Source organism: Cervus canadensis, chromosome 5, assembly GCF_019320065.1.
Source record: "Cervus canadensis isolate Bull #8, Minnesota chromosome 5, ASM1932006v1, whole genome shotgun sequence".
NCBI classification, from domain to species: Eukaryota; Metazoa; Chordata; class Mammalia; order Artiodactyla; family Cervidae; genus Cervus; species Cervus canadensis.
The window spans coordinates 91,594,176-91,620,736 of record NC_057390.1 but is presented as its reverse complement, the minus strand read 5'-3'; the positions used below and the strand labels follow the sequence as shown (position 1 = coordinate 91,620,736).

At 39.9% G+C, this 26,561-nt stretch overlaps 1 protein-coding gene across 9 annotated transcripts in view; it reads left to right on the top strand.

Annotated features, from left to right (window-relative positions):
* MAPKAP1 (MAPK associated protein 1) overlaps positions 1–26,561 on the top strand; it is a 227,890-nt gene that overhangs the window by 13,450 nt on the left and 187,879 nt on the right. For 4 of the 9 annotated variants that reach the window (XM_043469569.1, XM_043469561.1, XM_043469567.1 and 1 more), the window contains 2 exons: positions 15,759–16,086; positions 18,523–18,612. The exons of 1 other annotated variant lie outside the window; for it this stretch is intronic. In XM_043469569.1, coding sequence (XP_043325504.1) covers positions 15,828–16,086; positions 18,523–18,612 — 349 coding nt within the window. In that variant the 5' untranslated portion in view covers positions 15,759–15,827. Of the gene's footprint in view, positions 1–9,596; positions 9,667–9,929; positions 10,080–15,758; positions 16,087–18,522; positions 18,613–26,561 lie in introns of all 9 variants that reach the window. 4 more of the 9 variants (XM_043469562.1, XM_043469563.1, XM_043469564.1 and 1 more) reach the window with 2 other exon arrangements.

Below are 26,561 nucleotides of genomic sequence, written 5' to 3'. Positions count from 1 at the left end.
TCCTTTTCCCAGGAGAAAAGTCTTGGCATCTCTGACTTTTGGGGGAGGAATTTGATATCTCTTTGATGTAATCAACTTGTAGTGCAAATTGTTTTAATGGTTACTGTTGCCAGCACTGTTCAATTTACTGATTTGTTGGTGTATTCGTGATGGAATCATCTGAACTAGAAGGAATTCTGGAGAACAGCATGGATTCTAGCCTTTCTGTGTTTCTATCCCATCCGCTTTAAAATTGAGATGTAATTCATGTATCATAAAATTTGCTCTTTTAAAAGTGTACACTTGAATGGTTTATCACCCCTAAAGAAGCCCCACACCCATTAGCAGTCACTCCTAGTTCCTCCCTCCACCAGCCACTGGCAGCCATTAACCTACTTGCTGTCTCTATGGATTTGCCTATTCTGAACCTTTTACATAAGTGGAATCACACAGTATGTGGCCTTTTGTGTCTGGCTTCTTTTATTTAGCATAGTTTCATCATTCATCCACACTGTAGCATATATCAGTACTTCGTTTCTTGCTATTGCTGAGTAATAGGCCATTGTATGACAGTACCGCATTTTGCCTCTCCATTCATCAGGTGATGGAGATCTGGGTTGTTTCCGCTTTGGGCCATCATGAATAACACTGCTCTGAACATTGCTGTACAAGCTTTCGTGTGAGCGTATGTTTTCAATTCTGTTGGTATATTACCTTGGAGTGGATCGCTTGGTCATATTTAACTTAGTCTTAGTCTGTTTAACTGAGGAACTGCCGAATTGTATTCAAAGGTGGCTACACCATTTTATATTCCCACCAGTAGTGTATAAGACCTGCTGCCTTTCTGCTTCTGCTTTCTTCAGGCTCTTTGTTGCTCTGGTCTGGGCTGGAACCAACCCTGGGCACTCCATGAGCCCTTGTGTCTTGTTAAATGGGAACATTTCGCGTTTTATGACAACCACTTTCATTCTATAAGCATATGGGTACAAGGCCTTATATTGGGCGTTAGTGACAGGAAGTCACATAAGGACTTCTAGTCCTTTCTTCTCAAGGGCTGCACAATCCTTATTGTAACTCTTACCAGGAAATGCAGGGAGAGGGAAGAACCAGTGAAGGAAGTACAGTTGACCCTTGAACAACGTGGGTTGGAGCGGCACTGGTCCACTTACATGTGGTTTTTTTTTTCCAGTAAATACAGTATGACTGGATCTGCAGTTGGTTGTATTTGTGGATGTGGAACCACGGATATGGAGGAGGGAGGGCCAACTATGGGACTTGAACAAGCACAGGTTATAGTATCTGCAGCGGTCCTGTAAACAATCCCCCAAGAATACTGAGGGGCGACTGTAACCGCTTAGACGTTTGTGAGTTTCCACAGTATTGATCCTAACTTTAGAATCTATGCAAAGGTTGAGTTGATTTTCGGAAATTCTGGGGTTTCCTTTTCTTGGCTCATCCTTTAAAGACAGTCAGTCATCCTTTTGTATTTGTGGGGTATTGGTTCCCAGGACTGAGGTATTCCCTCGTCCCTGGTTCCCAGGTATTCCCAAGGATACCAAAATTCACAGATGCTCACGACCCTCACATGAAATGGCATAGTGAAATTGCCTTGCATATCCTGGATTCTGAGTCTATGGATTCAACCAACCAACCAAATTGAACTTACAGTTGGTTGAATCTGCAGATGCCGAACGAGCATGTACCGTCAGAGGACTGTCTTGCTGTTGTTGGGCTTTATCCTAGGTTACTGCTCGTTTTCTCCTTGCATGTTTTCCCTGGGTAAGCTCACGTCTGGGGCTTCATCTGCCATCTATATGTTGAAAAAAAATGTCAGTCACTCAGTTGTGTCCGACTCTGTGCGACCCCACGGACTGGAGTCTGCCAGGCTCCTCTGTTCATGGGATTCTCCAGGCAAGTATATTGAAGTGGGTAGCCCTTCCCTCCTCCAGGGGATCTTCCCAACCCAGGGATTGAACCCCGGTTTCCTGCACTGCAGGCAGATTCTTTACCATCTGAGCCACCAGGGAAGCGTGTCTGCCAAATTTGCTCAAATCTTCCTCCTAGGCTTCAGGTTTGTCTATCCTTTGTGTGTCACTTATATGTTGTCCCAGACTTGCTCAGACTTTTCTCCTGGGCTCTCAGGTTTGCATCCTGATGGATCTCTGGGTGGTCCCTAGACATCTCAAGCTAATTGTGTCTGAAACTTAGTTCCTCGTTTCCCCTCTCCCTGTTAAGCTCTTTCTACTTTTGAGTTCACAGTTTCATTTGTTGGTGCTATCATGCAAGCCGTAAGCTTTCCCTTCTCCTTAACCCTGCATATCCTCTCAGTCATCAAGTTCTACCAATTTTATCTCCTAAATATATACTTTTAACTACTTCTTAAATCCATAGGCCCATTTTTCACTGCCTTACTTTGGATTTCATCTCTCTTCCCTCAGCTTTAGTCACAGCTTCATAACTAATCTGTGTCTCGTCCATCAGGTTAATCTTCTATGCAGCTGCCAGAGCAGTCTCTCTGAAATGCTCATCTAATCAGCAAGTTTGAACTCCATGTACTTCTCATTGCTAACTACAAGTTCTTCTGTTTGTTATTTTAGTGCCTTGTCTCTTTGACCTTTCTTCCAGCCATTCAACTTCTCATCTTTGAGGATTCAGTTTAGACCAGGGAATAATAGCAATGATAATAGTAAACATTTGTATAGTGCTTCCCATGGGCCAGGTGCTGCTATACATACACACATTCGGTTCAGTTCAGTTCAGTCGCTCAGTCGTGTCTGACTCTTTGCGACCCCATGAACCGCAGCACACCAGACCTCCCTGTCCATCACCACCTTCTGGAATTCACCCAGACCCATGTCCATTGAGTCGGTGATGCCATCCAACCATCTCATCGTCTGTCGTCCCCTTCTCCACCTGCCTCAATCTTTCTTTTAGTCCTCACAACAATCCTGTGAGATAGGCACCACAATTGTTCCCGTTTGTAGGTGAGGAAGTGGAGGCACAGACTGTTAATTTCCCTAGGTCCCACAGTGGTGGAGATCACATTTGAACCCAGCAGTCTAGTCTGATGCTGTTAGTCTCTTACGTGTACCTTTTCTGAGCTTTGTGCATTCCCTCCATTCCCCCGACTCCAGAGCTTAGTTCCTCTCCCTGCTTCTGCTGTGGCCTACGCGTTGTTGTTCAGTGACCAAGTGGTGTTGAGTCTCTGTGACCCCATGGACTGCAGCACACCAGGCTTCCTGTCCTTCACTATCTCCCGGAGTTTGCTCAAACTCATGTCCACCGAGTCAATGATGCCGTGCATGGCCTGATGTTCATCTGCAGTTCATAGGGCAGATCCGGAGCATATTTTATTTTAAACAGTTTTGATCAAGAAGCCAGCATGATAGACTGTTTAATTGCCAGCTCCCTCTCACACCTATTCTTAAGGTAACTAAGTTGGAAGTCATCACTTCTGTTATCTTGATCTTAGTCATTTCTATGAAGCCTATTTTGAGTATCCAGTTTAATTTAGATATTGTTCCTTTGTGTTTCCATGATACTTTGTTATATAGAATTCTCTAGCATTACTCTCATCCTTTATTGTGACCATTTACATACTTTTCTCCCTTGCTTGACTATAAGCCTCTGGGGGATAGGGACTATGTCTTATTACTTTATGCTCCTAATTTCTCAGCATGTAGTAGGTATTCATTCTTGCTGAATTTCTTGAGTGAACAGGTAAGTTTGACCCATATATAGATGAGTGAGAGAAGAGGATTAGGAGTGTGATGAAATGGACTTAAACTGGAAATTCAGGGCAGCATACAGTAGCTATTCGGAGCAAGGATTGTGAAGCCAGGCGACCTTCGTTTTATCTTGACGCTCCTCTCACTAGTCACGGGACCTGGGGCAAGTCTGTGCCTCAGTTTACTGATGTTTAAAACAAACAGTAATGGAGTCCGCCTCTGATAGCTTTGTCAGTGACATACGCGCTTGCTGAATAAGCAGCCTTCCCGAGCCCAGGGGATCACTTCACTCAAGTCGTGTTTGTGAGGCGCTCGCACCTGAGCTGCAGTGGCACAGGCAGAGTGCGGCCAGTCCTGCTGCTCTGTCCTCATGAGGGCCCTTCTGAGGGTGCTGGGTTTTTTGTTGTTTTTTTTTAAAGGTAGTGTGTAGAAGGATATAAAAAATACCTGGCTAAATTAGTACAGTTTTATTAATAGCAGTAATTGTCATTGTTCAGTCTCTTTGCAACCCCATGGACGGCAGCACTTTTGCAACTGCATGGACTGCAGCATATCAGGCCTCCTTGTCCTTCACCAGCTCCCGGAACTTGCTCAAACTCGTGTCCATTGAGTCGGTGATGCCATCCAACCATCTCATCCTCTGTCGTTTCCTTCTCCTCCTGCCTTCAGTCTTTCCCAGCATCAGGGTCTTTTCTAGTGAGTCAGCTCTTTGCATCAGGTGGCCGAACTATGGGAGCTTCAGCTTCAGCATCGGTCCTTCCAGGGAATGTTCAGGGTTCATTTCCTTTAGGATGGACTGGTTCAGTCTCCTACAGTAATAACCGTTACCGTTTATTGAAGCTTACCATTCAGATGAAAGTACAAAGCACCCTTCACAGTCACAGAAAAATAGTTTGGGGATTATCTGCTAGTTTATTTTATGGTGTCCCTCGTTTATTAGGAGTTGAGTAAATGAATTTAATAGCCGACAGCTTATTTTTCCTCCAGACAAATGTAACTGAAACAGGAAAAGCCAGTAATTTTGATTTTGGATTTGAATAGAGTAAGTACTTGTAAGTATCCCTATGAGGTGGATTAATAGAGCAGAGAGTATGGACATTTCACTGGTGAGGGAAGAGAGGCAGAGCTGCCTAACTCACCTGAAGTCGATCCATAACTAGGCCTTGGGCAGAGAGTAACCTGGGATTCCAGATGTGGTTACTAACGTGAGCTACATAGTAGCATTTAAAAAAAAAAAAAAGATCCTGCTTACTCAAATTAGTCAGTTTGGTTTACCTTTGAGAGGGTTTGCTGCCAAAATGTTGATGCTATTAAAATCTTTGTCAAAAAAGGAATTCCTTGTAACTCTATTCTTAGAGTCTGAACCATGGCACAGTGATATAAGGAAAATATGCAGTGAAATTTTTCTGACCTTCTGACCTTTGAGGGAAACAGTAGAAAGCAAAAACATACAAAACTTTTTCCTTGAACTTTAGGTAAACTCCCAGTTACACCCTCCTGCTCTACTTCATTTGTAACTGGAATAGAATTTGAGAGCTGAAAAGGCCATTTTTACAGTTCAGCCTCCCCACTGAACAGATGCAAAAAATAGACTAATGTGTGAAACTGGCTTAAAGAGTTTTAAAGAAATAACTTGTCCAAGGCCATGTAATTAGGTCCCTGGTAATTAGGGGATTGGAATTCAGGTTTCCTGAGTAATGCTTACAATAAACTATGTTGCTTCCCTCAATTGATGATGTGGTTAACCTGAGAGCCAGGTAAGTGGAAACATAACGATTGAATTCTACTTGGTTAAGCAAACTGCAAATATTGAGGAGACAATAAAAGGAAAATAAATCCTAGACTGTAGCAGGAGACCTATCTACTGAACCAGCACCATGGATAAGGGGCCTTTTCTTTTCTTTTTTTTTTTAAATCGTGGCACAACCCTTTGGGAACAAGAAAGATTTGTTTGTTTATTCCACACTGAGCCCTTACTGGGTGCCAGCCACTTTCTACTAGAAACTGGCAGTGCAGTGATGAATAAGACAGTCGGTGTGCATGAGGAGCTGAGAGTTTAGAAGAGAAAACCAACATGTAGACAGGTTATGATTGTTCTTTTTTAATTTATTGGCCGTGGTGGGTCTCTGTGGCTGCACCCAGGCTTTCTCCAGTCATAAGCAGAGGCTCCTCTACACTGCAGGGTGCCGGGCTTTTCATTGTGTGGCTTCTCTTGTTGCAGAGCGCAGGCTGTAGGCACGAGGGCTCTAGTAGTTGGAGCACAAGCTGAGTAGTTGTGGCACATGGGCTTAGCTGCTCCACGGCATGTGGGATTTCCTTGGGCTGGGGATCGAACCAGTGTCCCTTGCATTGCAAGGTGGATTCTTAACCACTGGACCACAAGGGAAGCCCCAGCAGAGTATTATTATTTTTTTTAAATGTGATTAGTTCATTTTTTCACTCATTCATTCATTCATTCATCATTCCTTAACATCGCAGCCAGAGAGATACTTTTGGACTGTGAGCTAGATCATATCACTGCTCACAGTCCTCTGGTGATTCTCCATTTTAACTGGATTGAGAGCAGAGTTCGGAGAATTGCCTGCAAGGCTCTACTCAGTTTGCCCCTCTCTTCAGACTTTACCTTCTCCTACTTGCTCCCTTGCTGGACGCGTTGATACTTCTTAAACAATGCCAGACATACTCACCCTGCTTGGCAGCACGCTTCCCTCGGAAATCCATGTGGCTTGTTCTCTTATCTCCTTCAGGGGTTAACTCAAATGTCACCTTCTCTGTGAAGCATTCCTTGACTACTTTATATATGGTTGCAACCGTGGCTCCATCCACCTAGCAGGCCCTGGCTCTCTTCTCTGAGCATCTTTTCTCTGTAGCATTTCTCACTTATTATGTCATTTAATTCTGTTTTGTTTGTCACCTTCATTAGAATGTGAACTCCATGAGGGCAGGACTTTGTCTGCTTTGGTTTCTGCTGTACTCTGTATCTAGAACTTGCCTGACACTCAGGAGGCATTCAGTAAATACTTGTTGAAGGAATAAATTCAACAAACCGCACATACAACTAACAGGCAGTGTACTGGGTTAATTATTTGGTAGAAGTAGTGATGACACATAGTGCGGTGGGACCGTGTGGGAGCAGCTAGCCTGGTCTGTGGGCTTCTTTAAGGGAGGTCTCCCTGGAGAACTGACCATCGAGCTGGATTTAGAAGAATGAGTAGGAGGAGGGCAGGTGAAGAAGTATAGGCAGTCTTCAGATCAAGTTACAAGTTTGGAGGAATGCAGCTTATCTTTCTTGTAGTAATTTGAGCTTTGGTCCTCCTTGGGGTAGGATAAAATTTCAGAAACCAGAAACTAGGAGTTGTACTTCATTCTGTACCTTCAAAGGTTTGAGCATAGATTTTAGTAGCAAAGTTATATATATATATATATATATATATATATATATATGTATTAGTCTTGGTATTACTGAAACCATTCTGAGAGGGTTGGGGATTACTGCAGATTTAGTGGCTTCAAACAACATGTCACTATAAGCCTTCTCAACCTCAGCATTATTTAATATTGACATTTTGGGAGGTATAATACTTTGTTGCGGGTACTGTCCTGGGCATTGTGTGATGTTTAGCAGCATACTTGGCATCTACCTACTAGATGCTGATAGCACACACCCCCAGTATGACAACCAGAAATGTCCCTAGATTTTTGCTCTGAGGAGCAAAATTGCCTTCCAGTTGAGAACCACCACATTAGAACCACTGCATTACTGTTGGTGAGAGTCCAGGGATTTCTATCTTCAGTAACCACAAGTGATTGAGGGAGAGAGATTTATACCTTAATAGAGTAACCACATTCCTGAATCTAGAATTGAATCAGAGACTTCCTTAAACATGATATTCACATAGCTAACTGTATTGAAGGTAGAAATAAAGTGTTTTCAAAACAGTTTGGACCCTGGAGGTTGGAAAAGGGTTCATAGAAGATGAAATATTTGAGTTGGACTTAGAAGAAAGTTTGTATTGGAAGATAAGGGCACATCTCACACAAAGGAAGTATTGTTACCAAAGGCAGGACTGTGTTCAGAATAGTCCTGGAAGTTGCATGCTGGGAAGAAAGGGCAGATGAATGAAACTGGATTGCAAAGAGCCTTAAATGTTGTGTGTGAAGGTAAAGGGGTTTAGGATGTTTTCCTGCCCTATATATTAATATTTTCATTTCTATTGTTGCATAACAAATTACCACAAACTTAGCAGCTTAAAACAACACAAATTTATTGTCTCTCAGTGTGGCAGGAGTCATGGCTTCAGTTGGGTTTCCTCATTTTTCCTTTTCCTTTTTCTCTGTTCTTTTTTTTTTTGGCCGTACCAGGCAGCTGTGGGATTTCAGTTGTCTGACAAGGGATTGAACCTGGGTCCCCAAGCAGTAGAATCATGGAGTCCTAACCTGTGGACCACCAGGGAATTCCCTCAGCTGGGGTTTCTGCTGAGAGTCTCAAAGGGATGAAATTAACGTGTTAGTGAATTCCAGCGTAAGGTCCCCATTTCCTTGTTACCCTTGGCTGGGACCACTCTCAGCTCCTAGAGGCTGCTCTCAGATTCTTGCGTTGCCTATTTCCATAACATGGCTGTTTGCTTTTTCAGTGCTGGCAGGGAAATCTCCAAATTCAAATCTCTCTCCTCAATTGCTTAGTGTGAAGCCTTAGCTAACAGAAAGTAGTCAAGGGAATGACTCTTCCATCACCTATGTGATACTTTGTTGGCTGGAAGCAAGTCAGGTTCCACCCAGACTCAAGGGGAGGGAATAACACAAAGGCCTGGATATCAAGAGAAGAATTTCTGGAGCCATCTTAAAATTTTGACTGCCATATGCACTTTCAGCTCCATGAAAGCAGTGGTCAAGTCTTTTCAAATTTTTTTGCTCAGCATTGTATTTCTGATACCTGGCATATAGTAAGTGCTTAATAAATTCTTGTTGAATGAATGATATCAATGAATGAATATTTGGTAGTGGTTGAGTGTTACTTATGGTTTCAACTCTTATATTGGTAATTTCATATTGAGAAGCAGTCTAGTTTCTTTGGCATTATTCATTTCTTTTGGTAAAATTATAAATAATTTTTACCTGGAATCTTTTTTTTTTCCTTAAATCTGGAATCTTAAAACCTAAAATTGTTGTTTATTATCACAAGTGTCAATCTAATCTCTTCTCTCAGAGAGACAACACTCACTGGAGAAATAATTTATGGCTACATTGCCCCAAACTAGCAGATTTCTTGTAACAGCCAGAAACGTTGGCAGCTTTGGAGTTTTGGAGGTGGTGTGTGGGTAGGTTGTCTGAAGTTTCACAGCTATTGCTAATAACAATAATTTCAAATAACTAATAAATAGATTTCAAAAACACTTTGAAGATACTGATTGTTTTATAATAACTTTATTATAATAGAAATTTTTGTCTAATCTGTGCTTAGAACTTCATGTATAGGTTAGTGTTATTATTAATTACGGTTGTTCTTCATACTTGTCATAGGAAACATTTTGAGCAAAATTTAGATCTTGAATTACCCGTTGATAAAGGACCATTTTATCTTCAGACAGTCAGATATTTCTGACACCAGAGTCTGTTCAAAATGAGGTGTTGAGAACCTCAATATGTGCCAGTTGGTCCTAGAAGCTATAAAGTAAGCATGGCACGTCTTCCAGGACTATCTGTTTTAGTGGTTATATTCAAAGGTAAAATATTTTTTTCTCTGAAGACATACAGGTGCAGTATATTATAGGCTAGAATGCAAAATATGAATGAACTCTAAAAATAAATTTCTTACAGCATGTTGCTTTAGGTGGCTCCCTCTAGGTTCTCTCTTACCTTGATTTATGATTACTCTCCTCTGCCCTTCAGGTGTGTCCGTGGACAAGTTTGAGAGGCACAGTACTGTACCAGGCTCCTTTTACCTGGATCTTGGCAGATGGTAAGGTTCAGAGTCATTTCAGGTGGATGTTAGTGGTACAAGGAAAGAAAAATCCAGGGTCAGGGTCCCTTCGTCCACAGGAGATACTTGATAGGAGAGGAGACCTGGTGTCCTGGTAGGTTGGTGAGGGTCTCACTGTTCCCACGTGACCTCAGGCTCTTATGGTGGGGGTGGCATCAGAGTAGCTGGGATGACTGACAGCTGAGCCTCTCTGCATTTGTCTTTTATCCTGAACCTCGTCTTGTGATTCACATGGTCCAAAGAAGACTGCAGCAGAAACTACAGAGTCTCCTAAGACCGAGATTCAGAAATCCCACATTACTTTGACTACATTCTGTTGGTCAAAGCAAATGACAAGTAAGCCCATTGACAGAAGGAGCTGAAAAGACTCAAAAATCTACCATGGACTTTGGGCAAGTTACTTAATGCCTTTAAACCTTTATTTTTTTTTATAATCTATAAAATGAGGATAATATTAATACTTACCTCCTGGGGTGGTAGTAAGGATGAACTATGTGATTGCATGAAAAGTACAAGTGAGAGTAGGGAGCTCAGTAATTGTCACCTATTACTGTTCTCCTTATGTTTTTGCCTAATAAAAGCCTTACTCCCACCTTCTTCCTTCCTGAAGCCTTCTGTAACTTTCTTGTCTCTTGGAAAACATACTGTCTTAGTGTCTTATTTGCTGGTTAGCATATTGCCTTATGTTACTGTTATGTATGCACACAGCATGGCTCATCTGCTGAAGCTTGTAAGCCTCTGGAGGGTGCAGGTCAGTGTTCATATAATTTTTCGTATGAGTCCCAGTGCCTAGTTCCCAGTGATGTTTAGTGAGTGAATACCATATTATTCAGAAGAAGATACAAGCATCTCTTTTCTGTTGTTGTAATTTAGTAAGTACTTTTAGTCAAAGTGTAGATATAAAAATGTGAAGGGGAAAAGTTAAACTCTCCAGTTGTCAGGTCTCACTGTTTACTGTTTAATTAAATTAGGCATATTCACATGGAGAAGATTTTAATCTCCTGAGGGGGGAAAAGGCTCAATTTTGTTCTTCTAAAAAAAGTAAGTGAAGATTTAATTTAGATTTACATTGGAGAGAGTTGGAAAAAGATTTAAAATCAATAAAGTACATTTGTTTTAATGGTCATTTCATTTATTTTCTAATTTCAGGACTTACGAATTCTGAACTTTAACTAGATGAAAGAATTTTGAAATCTTAGTAAAAAACAGGGTCTGTCGGTTTTTATAAATTGAAAACTTTGTACTTAATAAAAAGCCTTTGTTTTTCTAACTTATCATTTCTGGTTATGGAAAATATATGTGAGTGCCTCTATACTGTTCCTAAGGAATCTTGTGTAGGGATTAGGTTCAGCTTGCCTAATGCTAATAGCATGAAGTCGGGGTACAGTGTGGAACGGTAAAGAAAAAATCTCGCATCTGCTGTTACATGTTGTTAACTCCCTCAGCAGACGTTAAATCATTTCAAGTACAATAATAGTGTGGGAGGTAAATTAACTAACCATTAACAATCTTATAAATACACAATTAACATGCCAACATTTATATGACACATTGATGGGGCAGCAGTAATTTTTGATTGGGAGTTTGCAGACCTTCGAGAAGCCCCAGGCTGTTGCTCATTCAGACAAGTTTTCACAGATTGCAGGTGAGGGGGTTGTGAAGTCTGTCTGGCAGAGGGAAGTGAATGTGCGGTGTTTTGAAAGTTCAGGAACAGGAATTTCCCTTCAACCATTGGCTGGGCGTGAGCATCTTAAGGCACATTGCTATCTCAGGTCCTTAGGCAGTGAAGAAGTGTAAGGGGGACTCATTTGCTTCTGGTGGGGCTATTTAAGGAGACAGAGAATATTTTACATGTAGACTTTGTAGCTGAAGTTGCTTGAATTTCTGGGCATTTTCTAAAAGATACTCACACCTAACTGGGGATTTAAAGTAGAACCCTCCTCTGTGGTTTCAGATCAACAAGTAGATGATCTCTCGAGTTCATTTCATGTGTAAAATGTTATGATTTTTAGTTTCGAACAGTCATTTCGTGTGCTCCATACAAATCATGGTTGCATTACAGGACGGAAGGCTAAGGGTCTAGTCTACTGCATAACACATTTACCGTCTCACATCTTTCATGAAGACCCATGAGAGAAATTTCTTTCAGGCCCTGAACTCAGCAACAGGTTTTTAAAAAATCACGTTTATTGTAGCTGTTGTAGTTTTTGTTCCTCTTTGTTTTGAGAGGCTACAGGGTGGTTTAAATCCAAAGCTCTTGGATTTGATTCTTGGTTCTGATTTTTTGTTTTGATTCTTAGTTCTTTCGTGATTGGGTTATTTCATGTAGCATAATGTCCTCAGAATTCCTCTGTGTTTTAACATGTCTTAGAATATTTAAGACTGAATAACTCCATTGTATGTGTGTACCACATTTTGTTCATCCATTCTCTACTATGTGTTTTAAATTACTGTGTAGTATTCTGTCATATGTATGTGTCATGGCATATGCACTGTTAAAGGATGTTTAGATTACTTTCAGACTTTTAGTGTTACAGTCCTGAGATAAATATTTTTGCAGTTGTTTCCTTAGAGCAAATCCTAGAAGTGGTGTTGTCCAAAGGGTACTCCTGTTTTACACTTTGATAGTAAACTACCAAACTACCCTTTAAAAAGCCTCAATTTTCATTCCTTCTGATAGTACCTGAAAGTGCCCATTTCTCTGAACTCCTGCCAACATTTTAAAAAAATTAATTTACTTTTTATTTTTGACTGTGCTGGGTCTTCATTGCTTCTTTAGTTGCAGTGAATCCGGGGCTGCTCTTCATTGCAGTGCATGAGCTTCTTTGGCAGTGCGTTCTCTTGTTGTGGAGCATGGGCTCTAGGCACACGGGCTTCAGTAGCAGCTGTTGCAGCACATGGGTTCAGTAGTTGCCGCCGAGGGGTTCTAGGGTGCGTGGGCTTTAGTAATTGTGCTCACGGGCCCTAAAGCTTCAGTAGTCATCACTTGTGGGCTCTAGCACACAGGCTTAGTTGCCCCACAGTGTGTGACATCTTCCCAGACCAGGGATTGAACCTGTGTCCCCTGCATTGACAGGCGATTCCTGTCCATTTGTACCACCAGGAAGTCCCAACATTTGGTTGTAAAGATCTTTGATCTTTGCACAACTGATCCAAGAAAAGAACTTGCTTTTCTGGAATACCTTTGTCTTAGAATTCAAATCGACCTTCAAATGATAATTTGCCAATCTTCAGATGATTTAAAACATATTCTTTTGGTTTTGAAAAGTATTTTGGGAATAATTTGATAGTGTCCCAAGGTTACAGTTTTGAAGGTACATTGTAGAGAAGTTCTCGTGCCTGTATTAATTTTTTTAAAAAACAGTTCTTTCTTTATAATCATACACATGACATGCTCATATATAATTTATCTCTGAAACAAAATTATGTAGTTCTTGAAAGTCAGACAGCAACATTTATTGAATTCCTGCCATGTATAAACTGCTTTGTTGCCAGAAAGGATATGGTATTATGGCCCCTGACCTTGTGGAACTTTCAGTCTAAATCCTCAAGTACATGTCACAGGTGGTGGAAACCATGCTTTTTGGGATAGTCCTGTCAGAGTTCCCTGTCAGAACTGGCACTGAATAAATATTTGTTGAATGATACATATAGATTCCTAATTGTAGGAAGTCATAGTGTATACTAATAGAGAAGATATCTGCTCATGTTAGGGTGTTTTGGGGGCCTCTGTTCTGTTAGGATAGTTAGGGAGTTGGTATGTGCCTTCAGAAGTGTTTGCCCATAACTCTTCTCCAGAAGAGGTGATGGAACAGATTCGTCTTCCTGAAAAAGGTCCTATTGAATGTACTTTTGCCAAAAGTGTACTTTTGCTGCTTTGTGCTTGGGCTTCTTGGTGCCAGCACATGCGTGCATGCTCAGTCTTGTCTGGCTCTCTGCGACCCCATGGACTGTGGGCCTCCAGGCTCTAGGCAAGAATACTGGAATAGGTTGCCATTTCCTACTCTGGGGGATCTTCTCAACCCAGGGATCGAATCTACGTTTCCTGTGACCCGTGCATCGGCAGGAGGATTCTTCACCACCGAGCCACCTGGGAAGCCCTTTTGGTGTCAGAATACCCTTTAAGTGTGTGGCTTCTCACTGAAGCCCTTTGTTTTTACAGGGGCGAACTTCAGTATGAAGTTAAAAGCAGCTGCTCCCGTGCTGGTGCCTTGTTGCCTTACTTTCATGGAGAAGATGCTTATCGTGATTGCTATAATGATGAAGCGCTCTTGATCTGTGATTCTGTGGTTCTGTTACAAAACAAATACTGTCATAACTGATTCTATGGTTATTTACATCTCTTTGTTGTTACATAAGAAGTCCTTATTTTTACAAGTGAAAGTTAAATGCTCCCCTTTACTTCTGTAATTTTTTTCTGATTATTACACTTAAAGTTGTGGGCTGACATTAATGTTTCTAAGACTAAATGTCTCAGAAATTTGACACTTAGAAGAATCCCATGATATTAGGAGATATACTAGGTCTATATTAGGGTATGAACTCTTTGACTCAGCCTTACCTTATCTTTGCATTTCCCATTAGCTTCTGTGTAAAATATGTACTTAGTGCACATTTAAGGGAAAAAATGAAGATGAATGTAATTCACTTGATTAGAGATGCTCCTTAGTTAAACTTCCTCTCAGTATCTTTAAGATCCACTAAATGATATTAATAGAATGATATGTTGCCAGATAGAAAATGTTAAAATTTCAGTTAGCTGAAATAATATTAACTAGATTTCCCATGTTCTGTTTCCAGAAGAAACAATGACAAAACCATGGTATTCTAGGTCCTTCTAAGAAAAATATCTGCCAGGACTGTTCCTAGGAACGTATTCAGCCTGGCTTTCACATTCCTTGCACTTCCTAACTGATTTAGAGGAGCAGAAAGATGACTCAGATAACCTGCAGAGTCCTGTTACAAAGGAAACACACTTATTTTACCTGCTGTGTACTTACGAGAAAAGGATAAATTGTTGACATATTTTAGGATTACTTTAAACAAAAATTGAACATTGAAATTGGTAATGATATTTTTACCATCATCATTATTAAGAGCAGCTAATTTTTAATTATGTACCAGTTATTCTTATAAGTATTTTACCTGCATAATCTTCTGTATATCCTTTCATCCCCGCATCATCTCCATTTTGTAAATGAAAGAAAACAGGCTCAGTGAAGTTGAAGTTACTTTGACCAAGCTCACGTGGCTAGCAAGTGATAGGACCAGGATCTGAACCCAGTTGTGCCTGTAAGCCCTTAGGTTCCTAACTGCTATTCTGTAATATCTTCCTTGTTGAGTATTCCCATTTAACTGAGGAGGTACCATTTTGTTCCCAGAATAAACATCATTTCAGTTTTAACAGGATTCAGGAAGCAGTTCTTATAATTAGGTTTCTAAAGTAAGAAATTAATCTGGTAGCAGACAAGTTTGATTAATAAGTTTTATTTTAAAAGCACAATACTATCTTGAATCAGAAGGAAGGAAAATGTATGTATTGAACAAAATTACTTTGATGGTACATTTTTGTAAAATTCCTGGTAACTCAGAAAACGTTGTCTGTGCCCTTTTAGACATTTCACAACTATGACAGGAGAGGGGAATATAAACTGAAGAAATACAGTTTCATACTTTAGCACATCATTTGAGGAAAATACAGCTTGTTCCCCCATGACCTTATAAAGTAGTGAGAAGACTACATAGGAATGAAGGGAGGAAGAAAGGAAAATTTATCGTTTTAACAGTAGTTATGTGCTTTGAGTAGGCTGACTAAGGAGTTACTGTTATTTGTTTTGTAAAAGAGCAAGCCATCCTCTCTGATACGGTGGAGATCTCATTGACTAGAGCAGTAGCCCCCAGTGCTTATAAGGATTTCCTTTCAGCTTAGACTTAATCCTTTTAAGCTCCTAGCTACAGGAATAAATGTTGATTTTCGAGGTAGTGTTTTTACCACATTGAATTTGTTTGAAAAATGATTCAGTCATTCTCTGCCTTATTCTTAAATGTTGCTGTGTACATCATGTTTCTAGGTAGTTGAGCCCGTGAAACAATATGAAGAGGAGAAAATAGCCTTTTAAGGAAATTGGCCCACAGAAAGGATGGCCTTCTTGGACAATCCAACTATCATTCTAGCTCATATTCGACAGTCACATGTGACCAGTGATGACACAGGAATGTGTGAGATGGTTCTCATTGATCATGATGTTGACCTAGAGAAGATTCATCCTCCTTCAATGCCTGGAGACAGTGGGTCAGAAATTCAGGGAAGCAATGGTGAGACTCAGGGCTATGTGTACGCCCAGTCGGTCGATATTACCTCAAGTTGGGACTTTGGTATTAGAAGACGCTCAAATACAGGTAAACGTTGCCTTTTGGTCCTGTCTTCTGAGCTTTAAATCAGTAAACAGTCTTATAGAATAATTCATAATGTTGGAATAGGTTTAATGGGAAAAGTTACTCTGTATTGATAGGAACATGAATGTATTACACTAACAGTCTAAGGCATCTCTCCATCTCTGCGACTGGATGGTGAGAGTCTCTGGAATGACGCTCTTAGAAGGAAGCAGACAGGAGGAGTAAGTGAGAAAGTTGACTGAGAGGATGTTGGAGATTCTGTTCTAAAAAGTCACCATGTAGACAGGGAAGTGGACTGTCTGGAGGATCTTTACCAGAGCAACACTATTACCAGTAGGCAGGGTTCAGGTTACGTGATAAAGAACCTTTAATACAGAGAGCTGGCCAGACAAGGAGTGCCGCTGCCTGGGACAGTTCTTGCCCTTGGAGGAATCCTGTTGGGTGGCGGATTGGAGGGAGACAGCCGACTGTTTGTTAAGGCCGCTTTTAGTTGGAATTCCTGCTTGGGAGGTAAGATGAGAAAAGGTGCCCTTGTGGTTTTTTTTTTTTTTTGGTGCCCTTGTTTTTGATACATTATTTAGTTGATCTCTCTACCCTTTGGTATTCATGGACTGAAAATGCTCAGTTTTAGCATATGTATATTTAGTCGTTAGCTTTTACAAATTCATTCCCCTTTTCCAGCTTATGTTTTTGGGGAGCATTTCGAGGAGTATGGGATGAAGTCCTTTACGTAGATCAACTATTTAGACTACATAATGTAGTTGTTTTAATATGATGGTATTCTATGAGATAATTTTTTTATTTAGATAATCAGAAAATATAATCTCCTAATCAGTGGCAGTAACCTGCTAACTCCCAGGAAAAGTAATGCAGGATATATAGTAGAACCCTGACAATATTTGCATGTTTATTTTCATAGTCCGTATCTAAAGTGGATGTGAAGGAGTGCTGCTGGTAGAACAGGATACAGTTTACACTACAAAGCATGTTAAGGTTTTGGTTCAGAATTCAGTGTTCTGTGACACCTGTCAATACAAAGAATAATTTGCTCTTGTGATGAAAATAGTTAAGAGCATTTCCCAGTATTAAAGGAACTTTTAGCAAAATAGGATTCGAGTGAAGGTTTGAATATAATTTCGAACCATTGATTCACAGTTCTCTAGTTAAAACTGACTTCCTTGCAAGTTATTGAGATATCTTTTACGACAGGCTGAATGGATTTAGTAGGAGAATGCTGCTAAATTGAGAGCTTTATGATTATAATACTTTGGCTGTACCCTTCAAATTTATTAATTGCAGTTGAATGTATTTTGCTTCTGTGGAATTTGGTTCGATAGAGTGACGTTGTCAGAATGTTTTTGCCAACATAGTTTAATTTTAGCAAGATTAGTTTCAGTGTTTCACTGCCACAATGCTAAGGCAGGGATGTACCATTTCCTACCTTGAAAGCAGTTGAAAGAAAACTTTATTTTATTGATTTTTATTAGCATTGGGCCAAGATAGCAAGTTGAAGATGAGCAAGAGGAGCCTAATTTGAAGAGGTGGCCTAAGTTGTGGCTTTCTTTTCCATTATAGTCTCTACGTGCTGGACAGTATTGTGTGCTGGACAGTATTTCTTTAAAAGATCCAGTTAACTGACATTTGAAGGTTGAGCAGCCAATGGTAGTATAATCACAAATGCATAATTTAAGGTGATGCTTTTGTTTTTGTTCTTGGAATTTCTTAAGCTAGCACTTAGCTGCTAATAATTAATTAAGATTGTGGGGTATTTGAGTGACCAAGGAATTTACTTTTTAATCCTCTCAGCATATCTTAAAATTTTGTATAAGAAAAATTGTTCTTTTTAAGATTTGACTAATGTTACAAAGATACAAATCATTTATTTTACTACCTATAAACTGTTTCAGCCCACTGAAGAAAAGCTATGCTAATTTATATAGCTTTGACATTTTATAATTTTCATGATTTTTAGATAAAGGATTTTATATTTAAAACTTTAATAGTCTAGTCTGAGTTCATTTATCTTTAATTTTTGAAACGGGTAGAGTAATTCATAACAGTAATTTTATTCCTGTAATGTAATATTCACTTCAGTTCATTTGTGCATTAAAATTCCTTTAAGACCGTTATTAATGATTTATATAATGAAATGTCATATTAATCACAGAAGTTTTCACATTTTATTATTCTCTTCCATGTTAATACTATCTTTATGATCTCTATTAATGTTTTATATCCTCTAATTTCAATTATAAATCAAGAATATTTTCATGTTTTTGTTGGTATTTGCTTTTCAGGGGTGCCACCTTTAAAATTTTATGACTTTTTCCCTACATATGCAATATAAAACATCTTTATTCATATAAAGGTAGTTAATTATGTCTTTGTTTATAGTAAACTTTCATTGACAAACTTATAGTTATAATATTTCTTTTCAAGCTCAAAGATTAGAACGACTCCGAAAAGAGAGACAAAACCAGATCAAATGCAAAAATATTCAGTGGAAAGAAAGAAATTCTAAGCAATCAGGTAAATCAAAATAATTTTAATTGTTAATTTGAGATTTATATCTTTAGTTTATATTATTATGTAAGAGCTTTTATTTTTAATTCATCCTTTTAAATACTGTAGGCTGCTACCTCTTGTGTTTTGAGCTTTGAACTCTTTCTCTTGGGTGCCTTGGCCCTCCGAAGCTGTGTGTTCTTTAGGTCTTGTCTTTTTGTCTACTCTTCATTCTGGGGGACAGGAATTCATGAGTGCAGGGCACATTTTGTAGAAACTGTTGTGCTGGTACCTTGTTCTTAGGTGTACCTGTGGTTTGGATGGGCCTCGAGATTATAGATTCCTCCTGGCAGTTCTAACCTAGACTTTCCCTTGTATTGCTGCTGCTAAGTCACTTCAGTCGTGTCTGACTGTGCGACCCCATAGATGGCAGCCCACCGGGCTCCGCCGTCCCTGGGATTCTCCAGGCAAGAACACTGGAGTGGGTCGCCATTTCCTTCTCCAATGCGTGAAAGTGAAGTCATTCAGTCGTGTCTGACTCTTCGTGACCCCAGGGACTGCAGCCTACCAGGTTCCTTGGTCCATGGGGTTTTCCAGGCAAGAGTACTGGAGTTGGTTGCCATCCCTTGCATTAGTGACCCCAGTAACAACCTTTTTTGCATATATGCTAATTCTTTTCCTTTAGCTTACAAACCATTATGTTGCTGGTATCAGCATTTCCAGTATGTGTTCCTCTGGTTTGTATATTAAAAAGCTGACCATTGATGTATTTTCAAAATTTCAAGAAGAGAAGACTTTTTAAAAAATTATAAAATTGAATGCTATTAAAATATTTTCTAATGTTTTATCATGTTTCCTTGGCTTTTCTCTTTTTTCTCTCCTTTCAAATAAGTGTCCGCAGTCTATCTTTTAATCTTCTTCATACCTCGCACTACTACCCTGACATATAATACGTGACCAGTCAATTTTTGTTGACTGACTCCTTTGCTCCATAATATTTATGAAGCTAATAATGTTCATGATTATCACAGTAATAGCAGCACCTGCCTAGTGCTGTGGTAAGTACCTTATGTGCATTACCTCCAGTGAATGGTTCTATAAGGTGTAGGTTTCATTGCCGTTGTTACCAGGTGAAACAAGGTCACAGGGACTTAACTTGCAGAATTTACAAGGCTAGGAAGTGGTAGTGCAGTCGAGTCATGTTTTGTATCTAGCATTGTTTATCTAAAGCCCAGTCTCTTTCTGCTAAACCACATCATATAAAGTGGTTATTCCTTTCTCCTACTATGATTGTAAACCCAGGAGTGTTCATTGGGTATGATTTTCTTAATGATTGCTTGTAAATGATGACTGTGTAGAACCAGAAATCTCATCCACTTCTTTCTCCTTATATCTCACTTCTGTGACTTCCTGTAATTCTCCTTGAATGTCTTTTTAGTTTTGCTCTTGGTATTTTAAAAATCTCCCCAGACTGGCCTTTTCTGTTGATCTAGTTAATAGTTTTCTCTTTTGTATTTAGCACAAACTGAAAAACCTTTCTATCATTTATCTTGTCTACTTTCTTCAAAATTTTTGTATATCTTAAGTGTTTTTCCTATTTATTGCTTCTTAATGAGTTCAGAGCCAGTTTAGTAAGCCCAGCTCTTCAGCTACCCTTTGCTTTGCCATTTTTACTTCCATATCATATAACAATCATTAAAAAATAAATTAATAGAGGAGTTCAGTTCAGTTCAGTTCAGTCGCTCAGTTGTGTCCGACTCTGCGACCCCATGAATCACAGCTCGCCAGGCCTCCCTGTCCATCACCTACTCCCGGAGTTTACTTAAACTCATGCCCATCGAGTCGGTGATGCCATCCAGCCATCTCATCCTCTGTTGTCCCCTTCTCCTCCTGCCCCCAATCCCTCCCAGCATCAGGGTCTTTTCCAATGAGTCAACTCTTTGCATGAGGTGGCCAAAATATTGGAGTTTCAGCTTCAGCATCAGTCCTTCCAATGAATATTCAGGACTGATCTCCTTTAGGATGGACTGATTGAATGTCCTTGCAGTCCAAGGGACTCTCAAGAGTCTTCTCCAACACCACAGTTCAAAAGCATCAATTCTTCGGCACTCAGCTTTCCTCACAGTCCAACTCTCACATCCATTCATGACCACTGGAAAAACCATAGCCTTGACTAGATGGACCTTTGTTGGCAAAGTACTGTCTCTGCTTTGTAATATGCTATCTAGGTTGGTCATAACTTTCCTTCCAAGGAGAAAGTGTCTTTTAACTTCATGGCTGCAATCACCATCTGCAGTGATTTTGGAGCCCCCCAAAATAAAGTCTGACACTGTTTCCCCATCTATTTGCCATGAAGTGATGGGACCAGATGCCATGATCTTAGTTTTCTGAATGTTGAGCTTTAAGCCAACTTTTTCACTCTCCTCTTTCACTTTCATCAAGAGGCTTTTTAGTTCATCTTCACTTTCTGCCATAAGGGTGGTGTCATCTGCATATCTGAGGTTATTGATATTTCTCCTGGCAATCTTGATAGAGGAGTAGAGCACCTCAAATATAACAGCATTAACACCTTTCATAATGTGAGAAATAACTTCTTCAACCTAAATTTAGATGCATTTAATAACCTAATAATAAGAGATACATCTAATAAATCTTAATACATCCATCACCCACTCCTTAAAGTCAGATCCTCTCTAACTTTTGTTCAGTGTTTCACAGAATGTGCTGGAGGCATAAATAAATAGTCCCCTGTTTGCTTTCATTTTAACCACACTGTCCATTTCTCTCTCCCTCAGTTTCTCTCCTTCTTATTTCTGTCTCACAGATTTCAATAATTGACCCTGAGATCTTAATTCTGGAAAGGCTCTTTAAAGTGCCTGCCCATGCTTTGAAATGTTGACTTCGATTCTGGCCAGACCAGTAGCCTGCCTGTTGGTTATTCCTCGTCAACATACAGAGGAATGCCTTTGAATTTTCTGTTAAGCTGGGTTCCATCATTACCACAGAGTGACACCCAGGTATCCTGAAATGGTTAGAAAAGTGGAGTCCTCAGTCCACTAAACATCTCCCTGGCAAACGGAGCAGCCATTCTGTTTTCACACATCTCTCAAACGCATGCTCTCTTTTGGCAAGAAATGCCATGACCATATCATTTTGATTTTAATTGGGAATTTTGGCTAGGTTATCATTCATTTACTCACTCTTTTTATGCTAATTACATTTTGTTAAAAATCCTTTTATCTGCTTTTCCTTATCTTTGTTTTACTTCATTCCCCACTAGAAGAATCATCATTGTGAATATGATGATCTCCCCTGCAGTGTTCTTTTCCCATAATTATTCTGTCTGCATCCGGTCCATTCTTTAAGACATTGCCTAAATGCAGCCTTTCCATAGAGGAGTTGGAAAGGATCCTAGAAGCCATCTGGTCCGTACCTCGAAGTTCTTCATGAACATACTGACGCGTGTGCCACAAGACCATGTGATACACATAATACCTTATAGTAAGATCCTTTTAGTGTTTCTGTAACTAAAACTGCATGGATAAATGTGAAGCCAATGTCATTGGAAGATAGCATTGTCAAGAATAACGTCAAATCAAGGACTAGTATTTTTAATTTTATTGTTTTAAAATGGTGTTTTATAAAAAAATATAAAAAAATAAAATGGTGTTTTATATTACTTACAAAATTAGTTAATATTCTTATTCATTGAGTCATTTAACAAGTATTTCTTCCACAACTTCTGTGTGCCTAGTAATTCACTGCTCGGTGCTTTGGGGAATACATGATTCCCATCCTCAAGAAGTTTGAAGTCTATTGGAATTCATGGCTATTTACTTGTAAGGTTAAATAATAGCTTAAAATAATAATAATGTACTTTATATCAGTTACTTATGACTATTCCTGGTTTTCTTTATATAACTTCTGTTATATAGCACAGTTCCCAGGTGAAGTGGCTATATAAAAGTCAGAAATGCATCCAAAGTGTTGTAATGACATCTGTATGCATTTCTAGGCCCTGTCTGTGGGATTCCTGATTTAGTAGATAGAGGTTGGGGTCCACACACCTGTATTTTTCAGAAGCTCACGGGGTGAATCTAATAAGTAACCAGCTCTGACCACCACTGGTTTATATGCCACCCACTCAGTTGACTTCATGCAAGTAGAACAAATTAGGTGTTCATATTTCTATATTATTGGTGAGAAAGCGAGTATAGAGGTGCCGAATAACTTTACCAAGTTACTTACAAGTGGTAAATAGCAAAGTCAGAATTCTTGCCCTGGGCATTCTGACTGCAGAGACTGTAGTCCCTCTACTCAGCTCCCTTCTCTCCCACACTGCAGGCAGAAAGGAGCTGCTTCTGGAGCTTTGGATATTGAAGAGTCTTTGATGTTCCCTTGCACCTTTCCTTCTCTCTGTATCACCTATAGGTAGGGTTCAGGAAAGTTGCCAAAGCTTCTATGTTTTAAAAAAACAAACACCTTTCAGTGGCCGATAACGAAAAGCAAGTGAAGTTAAAGTTGAAGAGCATCGTGAAGTTGAGCAACTCAAGAAGTACAGCTGTGCCTTGTGAGTAGCTTAGAACCAGGAGGAAGGGCTCTGGGACCTTTCTCAATCTTATCTCTGCTTTTCTGTGCTCATCTGATCTCTCCCTCCTCCTGTTAGCTCCTGCTCCCCACAACTACTTTGTCTGCTTGTCTGATCCAGAGTTATTCATTCAACAAGTATTTATTTAACTCCTACAGTTCACAGGAAGAAATAGAGGAAAACAATAGAGTGGGAAAGACTAGAGATCTCCTCAAGAAAATTAGAGATACCAAGGGAATATTTCATGCAGAGATAGGCACAATAAAGGAAAGAAGTGGTATGGACCTAGCAGAAGCAGAAGATCTTAAGAAGAGGTGGCAAAAATACACAGAAGAACTATATTAAAAAGATCTTCACAACCCAGATAATCACAATGGCATGATCACTCACCTAGAGCCAGACATCCTGGAATGTGAAGTCAGGTGGGCCTTAGGAAGCATCACTACAAACAAAGCCAGTGGAGGTGATGGAATTCCAGTTGAGCTATTTCAAATCCTAAAAGTTGATGCTGTGAAAGTGCTGCACTCAACATGCCAGCAAATTTGGAAAACTCAGCAGTGGCCACAGGACTGGAAAAGGTCAGTTTTCATTCCAATGCCAAAGAACGGCAAAGCCAAAGAATGCTCTAACTACTGCACGATTGCACTCATCTCACATGCTAGCAAAGTAATGCTCAAAATTCTCCAAGCCAGGCTTCAATGGTATGTGAACCATGAACTTCCAGATGTTCAAGCTGGATTTAGAAAAGGCAGAGGAACCAGAGATCAAATTGCCAACATCTGTTGGACCATCGAAAAAGCAAAAGAATTCCAGAAAAACATCTACTTCTGCTTTATTGACTATGCCAAAGCCTTTGATTGTGTGGATCACAACAAACTGTGGAAAATTCTTCAAGAGATGGGAATATCAAACCACCTGACCTGCCTCCTGAGATACCTGTATGCAGGCCAGGAAGCAACAGTTAGAACTGGACATGGAACAACAGACTAATTCCAAATTGGGAAAGAAGTATGTCAAGGCTGTATATTGTCACCCTGCTTATTTAATTTATATGCAGAGTACATCATGAGAAATGCTGGGCTGGATGAAGCACAAGCTGGAAACAAGATTGATGGGAGAAATATCAATAATCTCATATGCAGATGACACCACCCTTATGGGAGAAAGTGAAGAAGAACTAAAGAGTCTCTTGATGAAAGCTAAAGAGGAGAGTGAAAAAGTTGGCTTAAAGCTCAACATTCAGAAAACTAAGGTCATGGCATCCAGTCCCATCACTTCATGGCAGATAGATGCGAAAGCAATGGAAGCAGTGACAGACTTTATTTTTTTGGGCTGCAAATCACTGCAGATGGTGACTGCAGCCATGAAATTAAAAGACACTTGCTCCTTGGAAGAAAAGTTGTGACTAACCTAGATAGCATATTAAAAGCACAGACATTACCTTCCCGACAAAGGCCCATCTAGTCAAAGCTGTCGTTTTTCCAGTAGTCATGTATGGATGTGAGAGTTGGACTATAAAGAAAGCTGAGCACTGAAGAATTGATGCTTTCGAACTGTGGTGTTGGAGAAGGCTCTTGAGAGTCCCTTGGACAGCAAGGAGATCCAACCATTCCATCCTAAAGGAAATCAGTCCTGAATATTTACTGGAAGGACTGATGCTAAAGCTGGAGCTCCAGTACTTTGGCTACCTGACGTGAAGAACTGACTCATTTGAGAAGACCCTGATGCTGGGAAAGATTGAAGGCAGAAGGAGAAGGGGATGACAGAGGCTGAGATGGTTGGATGGCATCACCGACTCAATAGACATGAGTTTGAGTAAACTCTGGGAGTTGGTGATGGACAGGGAGGCCTGGCGTGCTGCAGTCCATGGGGTTGCAAAGAGACACAACTGAGCGACTGAATTGAACTGATAGTACACAAAGGCAGTTATATGTAAAACGTATAGCAGTAAACAGGACAAAATCTCTCCTCCGATGGAGCTTGTGCGGGAGAAAGACAGTTAACAGACACAGTATGTCAGATGTCAGAATGGGATATGTGGCACAGAGAAAAATATTCCCTAGCTTAGGTGGATAGGGAGTGCTAGGCAGGAGGTTTTGCTGTTTTATTTAGGGTGATCAGGGAAATCCTCATGAGGATGGTGATGGATGAGCAGAGATCTGAAGAGAGTGAGGGAGTGAGCCAGGCAGGTAATGGGAGATGAGTGTTCTAAGAGGAGGAAGCAGCAAGTCTAAAGGTCCTGGGGTGGAAGTGAGACTGATACGCTGGTGGAAAAGCAAGGAAGGATACCTGTTGGTTAGAGCACAGTGAGCAGGAGGTGTGGGGTTGGACAGGTAAGCCATGGGGAGACCTGATCATAGATGGTCCTATAAGGACCTGGGTGAGGGGATTTGATCAGAGTACTGGTATGATATGTGACTTAGTTTTTTTTTTTCCTAGCTTAAATTTCCTTTAAAACAACTATTTATTATAAAAAATTTCAGACAGAGAAATAACGAAAAACTTTTAAACATATACAAAAGTAGAAAGAATGGTGTCATGAACCCCCCATGCCTGTCGCCCAGCTTCAGCAGTTTTAGTGGTATATGTCTTGTCTCGTGTCACTTATATGTTCACCTACCCTTTCCTCCCAGGTTATTTTTAAGCAAATCCTTGCTGTCATACAAATGCATACCTAAATACTTACACGTTTTTTAATGTGTACTTAAACTGCACTACCACTATTCTTCTAAAAATGTGCAGGAATTCTTTACTGTTATCAAATATTTCCTTGTTTCAAACCCCCCCTTTCCCCATTTCATTTGTTCAGGTCTAGATCTAAGGTCCACACATTACTTTTGGGTAACATGTCTCATTTCCTTTTTAATCTACAGATTTGGATTCTTTTCCAGCTTTGTATTCTGTAGTTTGTTTATTAAAGAAACTGGGTCTTTTGTCCCATAGAATTTTCTGCATTCTTTTGCTAATCATATCCCCACAATCTCATTTAATATGTTCCTCTGTCCTCTTTATTTCCTATAAACTGGTGGTTGGATCTGGAAAATTACTCAGATTGAAGTTTGGTTTTTGGTAAGAATACTATGTTCATACTGATCTGTATTTTCTATTGCATCATTTTAGGAAACATGGAATGTTTTCTTGGTTCTTTTTATTTGTGATAAGGTTGATAGTAGAATCAGGTGTTATCCATTCATTATTAAATTACTCCCATCAGCTTCTCGTCTGTTGATTTTAGTGGTCATTGATGATCATCACTAGATTCATTATAATTGCATGCGTGCTCAGGTGTGTCTGACTTTTTGTGACCCTATGGACTGTAGCCTGCCCGGCTTCTCTGTTCGTGGGATTCTCCAGGCAAGAATGCTGGAGTGTTGCCATTTCCTTCTCC